This window comes from Theropithecus gelada, chromosome 2 (assembly GCF_003255815.1).
Source record: "Theropithecus gelada isolate Dixy chromosome 2, Tgel_1.0, whole genome shotgun sequence".
In the NCBI taxonomy this organism is placed as follows: Eukaryota; Metazoa; Chordata; class Mammalia; order Primates; family Cercopithecidae; genus Theropithecus; species Theropithecus gelada.
This window is the reverse complement of record NC_037669.1, coordinates 179064810-179074617: the sequence shown is the minus strand read 5'-3', so window position 1 is coordinate 179074617 and position 9808 is coordinate 179064810. Positions and strand designations below refer to the sequence as shown.

At 42.7% G+C, this 9808-nt stretch overlaps 1 protein-coding gene across 1 annotated transcript in view; it reads left to right on the top strand.

The window, feature by feature from the left end:
- Positions 1–661: 661 nt before the first annotated feature.
- CMTM6 (CKLF like MARVEL transmembrane domain containing 6) overlaps positions 662–9808 on the top strand; it is a 26669-nt gene continuing 17522 nt past the window's right edge. Inside the window, exon 1 of the mRNA XM_025375211.1 lies at positions 662–1264. Within this exon, the coding sequence (XP_025230996.1) occupies positions 1127–1264 (138 nt within the window). The 5' untranslated portion in view covers positions 662–1126. The remainder of the gene's footprint in view (positions 1265–9808) is intronic.

The following is a 9808-nucleotide window of genomic DNA, read 5'->3' as shown; positions in this document are numbered from 1 at the left end:
GTGGCGGGCGCCTGCAGTCCCAGCTACTCGGGAGGCTGAGGCCGGAGAATGGCGTGAACCCGGGAGGCGGAGCTTGCAGTGAGCTGAGATCCGGCCACTGCACTCCAGCCTGGGCAACAGAGCGAGACTCCGTCTCAAAAAAAAAAAGAAAAGTGAGCCTAAATGGAATTTGGGGAGACGTGGGAGGAAGCCATCCTGAAAGTCCTTACAGACAACTCATTGTACTTAAAATGAAATCCGAATTCTTCTCTTGGTCTGCAAGGCCTCCACATTATCTGGCCTTTGCCTACATCTCCAACATCTCCTTTCCTCCTGTACTTATCCCTAGCGACACAGGCCTTTGGGCTTCAGATTGAGCCAAACTCATTTGGTCCTCGGGACATTTGCACTTGCATGAAAGGCTCTCCCCAGAACTTCACAAGCCTGGCTTCTCATACTTTTTGAGTCTCATTCAATTCAAAGATCTCGGTCCTCAGAGAGGCCTTTCCTGACCACTCAGTTTAGTAGTGGCCATTTAAGTAGAGCATCTTAAGTAGAGTACCTTAAGTAGAGCTCCATCCTTTTCTCCTTCTCCTTCCTCTTCTCCTCCTCCTTCTTTTTTTAACTAAATTTACCAAGCCACCAGAGGTGCTGAATCCATTATTTTCGTGTCATATTTTCACATCACACTATTTTCACGTCACTTATCACTATCTGAAATTACTATTCATCTGTTTTCTTGTTTATTGTCTGTCTCTGTTACTAGGGATCCTGTGATTTTGGGTGGTACTTGGCTGTCACCCAAGCACCTAGAACGGGGTTCACTACACACTGAAAGTACGCAAAAATATTAAGTGAATGAACGAATGTCAGGATGAAAGATGGAGAGAGGTGAGAAACCCATCAAAGGCTCACAGAAAGAACTCAATCCTTGGATGAAAATAGGAAGAATCCCAAGCGCTAACAGGCAAGTTTGCTGAGACGGGAGCGGGCGGGCCGAGGGCGGGGGCGGGAAGGGGCGGAGTCGGGCGGAAGAAGGGGAAGAGGCCCAGGAAGTGACGGCCACCTCCCCGCTACCGGGGACTTCTGGAGTCCGAGAAGTCAGCGGTCCGGTTGCTGCGGCCGCCGTGCTCACCGGCCCGAGGCGATGGAGAACGGAGCGGTGTACAGCCCCACTACGGAGGAGGACCCGGGCCCCGCCAGAGGCCCCCGGAGCGGCCTCGCTGCCTACTTCTTCCTGGATCGGCTCCCGGGGCCCCGGCGCGTTCTCAAGGGTTTGCAGCTGGTGAGTCCGCGGTCGGGGCGGGCGAGCCCAGGCCGGGGAGCGGGGTCTGGCCTGGGCTTGGGAGGCCGCCGAGCTGCTTCGTTTCAGCTTGGTTGTTCAGTAAGAGGCGGTTTCCACACCTCTAGTTCCTTTCCTCTCCGCCTGGGGAGGGGGGCGTTACCCTCCGCCCTTCCGCCGGGCGGCCCCCAGGCCCACGGCGCTCCCCATCGGGATCCCACGACCTGGGGCCACCCAGTATTAGGCGGGCTCAGGAAATGCGTCGGAGACCCAAGTCAGCCACTTCAGCATCTTTCGCTCATCCTCTGTGGCGACTTTCCTCTCTTCTCTCTGCTGCTACTCTGCATTATCGCCCACAGTGCCTGCATTTAGACTGTGAAGCGCTTTGTGTTTATCTTTCTCTGGCTCTTGCGGTTTTCCTGCGGCGAGCCCATAGGGGCAGCTTAACTTGCTGGACAAAGTCCTGCGATACCACGCGTGGCATTGAGATGTGTGTGTGTGTCCAGTAAATTGTCTTCTAAAAGTTTTATATTGACTGGAAAATAATTATTTCAAAATTGAGCAATATGGATTCTAAGTGGAAAGTCGAAAGGACAGCTTTTTGTGAGTGCGTGCGGAGAGCAGACCTAGGACATGGTACGCATCTTTCCGTTTTATTGAGTTTATTTTAAGCAGTTAAAGTACCATAAACCTATTAGTGAAAACATCAAAGCATCTTTGGGATTTAAATTATTCACATTACAGTCGTGTTGCGCTCCTGTGTACTGTTTCAACCACTGATGAGCAACATTTTCTGCAATAGAACCAGTTTAGGAAAAATCCGAATGCTTACAATGTTTATGAGTTTTGTTTTGTCTTACTTTGTTTTGTTTTTAACCATTCTAAGTAAAAATTAGCTCATTGGTTTCCTTGGAAATAAATTCTTACAACTCAAATGACCAGAAGTTAAATTCTTAGAACTCAGGTGACCTACTTTTATTGAATAGAAAAACAGAAGTCGGAAAATCGGCTGTTTAGCGATCAAAACGATCACATCTGCTGATGACTGGGAAATCATTTGAAAGCAAGGGATAATGCCGCCTATGGAACCCAGTATCCCTGTAGGTAGTTCCATACTGGCCACCTTTAATTTATTACGAGGCATCCGGGGCTCTTCCCTGCCACTGTTCCTTTGCATAAGCTGTTCCTTCTACCTTCTTCCTTCTGCTCTTCTCTTGTCAGCTGTCACATGATTTTTAGGTATTAGCTGTATTTCTCTGCAGTAAAGCTAAAATTTTCTACGTGAATAGTAGAACTCTTTAGAACAGAAAAGAATATTCATCTGAAGCTTTTTTTTTTTTTTTTTTTTGAGACGGAGTCTTGCTCTGTCGCCCAGGCTAGAGAGCAGTGGCGCAATCTCAGCTCACTGAAACCGCCTCCCCGGTTCAAGCAATTCTCGTGCCAGGTAGATGGGACTACAGGCACGCACCACCATGCCCGGCTGAATTTTTTTTTTTTTTTTTTCCCCCTGTATTTTTCATAGAGACGGGGTTGATCAGGCTGGTCTCAAACTCCTGACTTCAGGTGATTTTCGCTCCCCGGGCCTCCCAAAGTGCTCGGATTACAGGCGTGAGCCACTGCGCCCAGCCCATCTGAAGCATTCTTGCTGCTCAAAAAAATCATCTGTATTGGTTTGCTGCCCACAAAATCTCCTGTTTTCAGTTGCCTTTATTTTTTTTCTTTCTAATAAAAAGTGGCAAAGCTAAAGTAAATTTTCTCATTACCTTCTTATAGTTTAGTAAACTGTAGTTTCGTATCTTTGGACTAGAACATAATCAGTTTCCTTCCTTATTGCTATTATAGAAGAAAACATGGAACAACCAGAAATGGTTGTGGTAAATGTTATACTTGGACACAGAGAAGATGAATTTGCCTTAAAAGATCGTTAGATTGTATTTGTTCTCCATGATTCATAAGAAGAAATGGAAAAAGAATAAAAACTAGTATCTGTTTATGAAATCTATTTATTTGTTTATGGGGAGATTGTCATGTTCAAGAATGCCTTTAATATGGAGATTTAAAAGTACTTTTTCATTATTGCCTTTCACTTTGATGGTTGTCTTTTTGTTCCTGGTTTGTCTGTTTTGATAATGTCTTATCTCTTCACAGTAACAGTATATTACAGAAATTATCCACCAAGTCCCAAGAAAGTTACATATGAAGTCAGTAAAAGTTGTCTTCCAGCCTGGGGCTATAGGCAAGGCCTTAACTCACATTCTTCCTTTAGATAGATTGGTTGTTTTACTTTAGATGTTTAATTTTTTAAAAAAACTAAACAGAATTGGGAGCTCCAGTAAGGAAACAACTGTAATGGAGACACCCATAATCAGAAGAGGAGGTGTTTTAACAAGGGACCTGCAAACCCTGTGAAATTTTATTCAAAATATTGTAGACTTATATGTTTGAGTATATTATTTTGTTATTTTTTATTTTTTATTTATTTATTTTTTTTGAGACGGAGTCTCACTCTGTCGCCCAGGCTGGAGTGCAGTGGCCGGATCTCAGCTCACTGCAAGCTCCGCCTCCCGGGTTCACGCCATTCTCCTGCCTCAGCCTCCCGAGTAGCTGGGACTACAGGCGCCCGCCACCTCGCCCGGCTAGTTTTTTGTATTTTTTTAGTAGAGACGGGGTTTCACCGTGTTAGCCAGGATGGTCTCGATCTCCCGACCTCGTGATCCGCCCGTCTCGGCCTCCCAAAGTGCTGGGATTACAGGCTTGAGCCACCGCGCCCGGCCGAGTATATTATTTTGGACCCATAAATCTTAACAGGATTTATAAGATCCTACAAGAGAAAAGAAGCTTGCTCTGAAACTTAAAAACCAGACACTGTATATACTTAGGAAATTCTTACATTAGAGTCTTCGGAGGTTGAATTGGATTACCTCTGAGGTTCTTTCCACTCTTAAAAATTTTTTTTTCAAACCTCTGAGACTCCATGGGGTTTGCTATTACAGAACTGAACATTGAAGGGATAGAGAGTGGAGCCTGTATACAGAGGAGATTAGAGATAAAAGAACGTAGCTTCTCTGTCTCTTGAAGTTACATAGCTGTGTCTACCATTCAGATATGACCTGAATTTTTTTAAAACCCTGAGCATCCCCTAACTACCAATTCACCCTTCCAGAGCTTAAGAAGAAATGCTCAGTTGAGAATTCAGTATAAGGAGTTACTGGAGTCCTAACTGTATGCAGTTTTTCAGTTTATACTATCCTTAGATTTGTCCATATGTTCATGTTTTATTTTGTGAATTTTTTTGAGGGAGTTTTTGTTTTAAGGGGAGAATTGACGTTTGGTAACCTAATTGCTTGCTGGATACACTGGTGCAGTGACCTAAATATGTGTAATTTTCTGTGCAACAAGCTCCACATTGTGTCCGTGCAGTCAGTTGACTGTCCTGATAGCTGCACAGTACTGGGATTCTAGTCGCTCATCTGGCAAGCAGTTTTAGAAATCACCAGTGATTTTTCAATTTATTACATTATAAATGTTACCCTATAAGTACCAAGAAACAAATTACTTAGAAGCATTTCTTATATTAATGCTCTTTTCATTATTTAAATATGAAAACTGATGTGTAGTAAATTGAAATGTTCTATTTTTACCTTGAGGAAGATTCATAATGTCAGCAAATTATATCTTTGAACGTTTGTAAGAGTAAATATTTGCCTAAGGCAAGGGAGGCCTGGACTGTTTCTTCAGACCAATGGATTTTTAAATTTGAACTTTACTTACAACTACAAGGTTTTTAATAGTAAAGTTCATTAATTTATAATTCATATCATTTTGTAGCTGAAGCCTTATAATTAATGACAAACATTTAAAAGTTCTTTTTATAAAATATAAGTAGTAGACTGTTAAATTAATGGAGAATTCATATTTAATATAGTGACCATTTTAAGGAACACTTGAAATTTCAGAAAAGGTAGTGAAACTGAGGCTGGGTGCGGTGGCTCATGCCTATAATCCCAGCACTTTGGGAGGCCAAGGCGAGCAGATCACAAGGTTAGGAGATCGAGACCATCCTGGCCAACATGGTGAAACCCCGTCTCTTCTAAAAATACAAAAATTAGCTGGGTGTTGTGGTGTGCGCCTGTAATCCCAGCTACTCAGGAGGCTGAGGCAGGAGGTGGAGACTGCAGTGAGCTGAGATCGTGCCACTGCACTCCATCCTGGCAACAGGGAAAAGAAAGGTAGTGAAAAAAAAAAAAAAAAAGGAAAAAGAAAGGGTAGTGAAACTGAAATGGAGAGACAGATGCAGGATAGTAATTATCCAGTGTTTAAATAACCAGAGCTGTAAGATCATCTTTTAGTCACTGAGACTTCCCAAATCTGTTGATGCTAGCAAATTGTTTTTAATGTATGATTTAATACATTAAGGGAAATATACAGAACTGTGGGTTTAACTTCACAAAGCCAGTCTTACAGGGAAAACCTACACAAACATACATACTCGTAAAAGGAATTTAACAAACATTTCATGGGGAGAGGAAGTACAGAGTGGGAGTCAGAGACTTGGGTTCTTGTCTGTGCGGAGCTAACTTGGGGCTTAACTGTCAGTAGCTTAATTCCATCTTTGTAAACATGACGGTGGGAGACTATGCCCTCTAAGGGCCCTCCTGACATTAAAAGCTTGATAATTCCCTTAATTATATTTGGGTAAAATTTTATGTCATTAAAAGGAGTTACATTGGGTATACAGTTGTTAGGTACTTAGGTTAATATTCAGTAAGCAATATTTAGTGTGATGACTTCATGCTATTGAGAACAAAACTGTTTACCAAAAAATAATAATTGAGCCTTTTTACGTCTGGGTTACATTTACTATGAACTTCTTAGCTAATTCAGTGACATTTTTCTCTCTTCCTATTCTTGACCACTTTGGCATTTAATGCTGGTGACCACTCATTTCTCGAAATTCTTCCTTCAACTTTTACACTTTTTTTTTTTTTCAAGACGAAGCCTAGCTCTGTCACCCAAGCTGGAGTGCAGTGGCGCAGTCTCAGCTCACTGCAACCTCTGCCTCCTGGGTTCAAGCAATTCTCCTGCCTCAGTCTCCTGAGTAGCTGGGACTATAGGCGTGCACCACCATGCCCAGCTAATTTATGTATTTTTGGTAGAGACAGAGTTTCATTATGTTGGCCAGGCTGGTCTCAAACTCCTGACCTCGTTATCCACCCGCCTTGACCTCCCAAAGTGCTGAGATTACAGGCGTGAGCCACCACGCCCGGGCAACCTTTACTCTTTTTTCTTTTTAATACAAAAAAGTGTCTGCTGGCCGGGTGCGGTGGCTCACGCCTGTAATCCCAGCACTTTGGGAGGCAGAGGCGGGCGGATCACAAGGTCGGCAGATCGAGACCATCCTGACTAACACGGTGAAACCCCGTCTCTACTAAAAATACAAAAAATTAGCTGGACGTGGTGGCAGGCGCCTGTAGTCCCAGCTACTGGGAAGGCTGAGGCAGGAGAATGGTGTGAACCCGGGAGGCGGAGCTTGCAGTGAGCCAAGATTGCGCCACTGCACTACAGCCTCGGCGACAGAGCAAGACTCCGTCATAAAAAAAAAAAAAGGTGTCTGCTTACCAAAAAAAAAAAAAAAAAAATCAACTAAAAATATTAAAACCACTTTCCTACCCCTCATACTGCCAGGTGTCACAGTGTGATAATAGTTTGGAGTATGTTTACTTGGTGCTTTTTAAGGAGTTTTCTTTTTTCTTTTTTAAATAACACTTCCTGTGGCTTGCTTATCCTCTGTTAGTTGCTCTTTTCCCTCCTATACTCGAACTGTAGAATTCTTTTAGGCCCTACCCAATCCTCTGTTCCTCCTGTTTTCTAACCTACTAAACCAGGCAGGCGTTCCCTGCTGCCTTTATCTAGACATCCATATTCCCATGCATGATCATCACACAACCACACCCAACTCCTAAACCATTTTTTTCTTCATCCCCATCCAGTTAGGTCAGTTGCCTTATTATCATTTTTGGATTTATTATGCAAATTCTTGCCCTTATGAATATGTTTTTTTTCATCCTCCACCTAGAATTAGAATGTCATCTGTCTCTCCAGGTTCTGTGTGTGTCTCTACCTGGTTTGAGTCCTGCTTTTCCACTCATTCTTCTCCAGCTCCTTAGAACATTTTCTTGAGATTTTCTAACCTACATATAATGAATGCTCAGTTAATGTGGTATAAAATGTGTGGTTAGTATTGTTTCTTGTACACTGAGCTTATTACTCCATCATTACATCGTCCTGTACATAGAACAGTGTTGGAGTGTTGCTAATTCAAGTACACTTTGAACTAGCAATTGTATAATGCTGTGGGAGCTTATAGAGGAAGGTTAGTAGCCTCAGAGATGGGTAGTCAGATAATTTTTTTTCTTTTTTTTTTTGGTGGAGACGGGGTTTCACCATGTTGCTTAGGCTGGTCTCAAACTCCTGAGCCCAAGCAATCCTCCCGCCTTGGCCTCCCAAAGTGCTGGGATTACAGGTGTGACCCATCACACCTGGCCAACAGATTTTCATATTGACTATAGCTTGTAGTGCCAATTTCTTGGCCTTTAACTTGAGATGGGAACTAGTAAATGTCCAAACCTTTTTTTTTTTTTGAGATAGTCTCGCTCTGTCACCCAGGCTGGAGTGCAGTAGCGCCATCTTGGCTCACTGTAACCTCCACCTCCTGGGTTCAAGCAATTCTCATGCTTCAGCCACCCAAGTAGCTGGGATTACAGGCATATGCCACCACGCCCAGCTAATTTTTGTATTTTTAGTAGAGACGGGGTTTTGCCATGTTGGCCAGGCTGATTTTGAACCAGGTTGGCCAGAAGGACTCAAGTGATCTGCCCGCCTTGGCCTCCCAAAGTGCTGGGATTACAGGTGTGAGCCACTGTGCCCTGCCAGATGTCCATACTTAATATTGTACTCCTTCATTCTCTTAAGATGTCCAGGCAGAATGCCTCTTACTGTTGCTCTGAGGCAATAGGTCAGTAAGGTCAGTAAGAATGACACCTGTTAATGCATTTGGAATAGGACTTGTAATGACTTGAGACTGACTGCTTCCGGACAAGCTGGATCCCATCCTTTTTTTTTTTTTTTAACCGAGAATAGACAAGCAGCCTGTGTCTGTCCTACAGATAACATTTTATTGCCATATAGCCTTCACACATGAGTGTGCCTAGTAATCTAATTGTAACATGAATGGTTCAACTATTCCCAGACCCTAATTAGAGTTTTAGGCTGGTATCTTCTCTCAGTTAATTGACTTTTATACACCTGAGGCATATTTTGTAAATTTCTCAGAGAGAAACTTTCAAAACTTGGACAAGATTTAACATAGAGGCAAGAAAAAGGCAAGTGAAATGTCAGATATTTAGTATTTTATTAGACCATAGTCATGTTAGAACTCATCCTGTAATTCTGATTATAGGAGACTAAGGAAGTGTCTTTACACAGTGGCCTTCTGGGATTTGTCTTGGTGTTGTCACTGTATATCCTGTGGTGTAATGATTGGGAGCGCCTTACCTAACACCTGTCTGAAGGAAGTTGTTTGGGACATGCTGGGCTATTTCATGCTTCACTAACTTACAGGAAATCAGAGGGATATCTATTTTTTTCTTTTATATAAATTCTTTGCTGTTGTGGGGATATATACATTTTGTGTAACCAGTAGGAGGGAGAGGAAATCCCTTAAAGGTTTGGATACTAGTACAGATTTGAATTTTTTTTTTTTTTTTTTTTTTTTTTTTTTTTTTTGAGACGGAGTCTCGCTCTGTCGCCCAGGCTGGAGTATAGTGGCCGGATCTCAGCTCACTGCAAGCTCCGCCTCCCGGGTTTATGCCATTCTCCTGCCTCAGCCTCCCGAGTAGCTGGGACTACAGGCACCCGCCACCTCGCCCGGCTAGTTTTTTGTATTTTTTAGTAGAGACGGGGTTTCACCGTGTTAGCCAGGATGGTCTCGATCTCCTGACCTCGTGATCCGCCCGTCTCGGCCTCCCAAAGTGCTGGGATTACAGGCTTGAGCCACCGCGCCCGGCCTGAATTTTTTTTTAACTTTTTATTTTGAAATAATTATTGATTCACAGGAAATTGCAAAAAAAAAAAAAAAAAATACAGGGAGGTCCCATGCACTCATTTGTATGTGCATGTGTGTGTAATTCTGTGTAATTTTATCACATGGATAGCTTTCTATAATCACCACCACAGTCAAGATACAGAACTGTGCCATCAGCACAGGCTTCCCTGTGCTACCCCTTTGTAGCCACACCTTTCCCCTTTCTCTTGGCTGCCACTAATTTGTTAGCAATCATTATTTTTTTTATTCTAAGAATGGGCTGTGAATGGAATCATACAATATGTAACTTTTTGAGATTGGATTTTTTTTTTTTTATTTTGAATAATTCTCTGGAGATTCATCTAGGACATGACATATATCAAGTTTGCTCCTTTTTATTGCTAATATTCCATGGTATGGATGTACACAGTTTTTTTTTTTTTTTTTTTTTTTTTTTTTTTTGG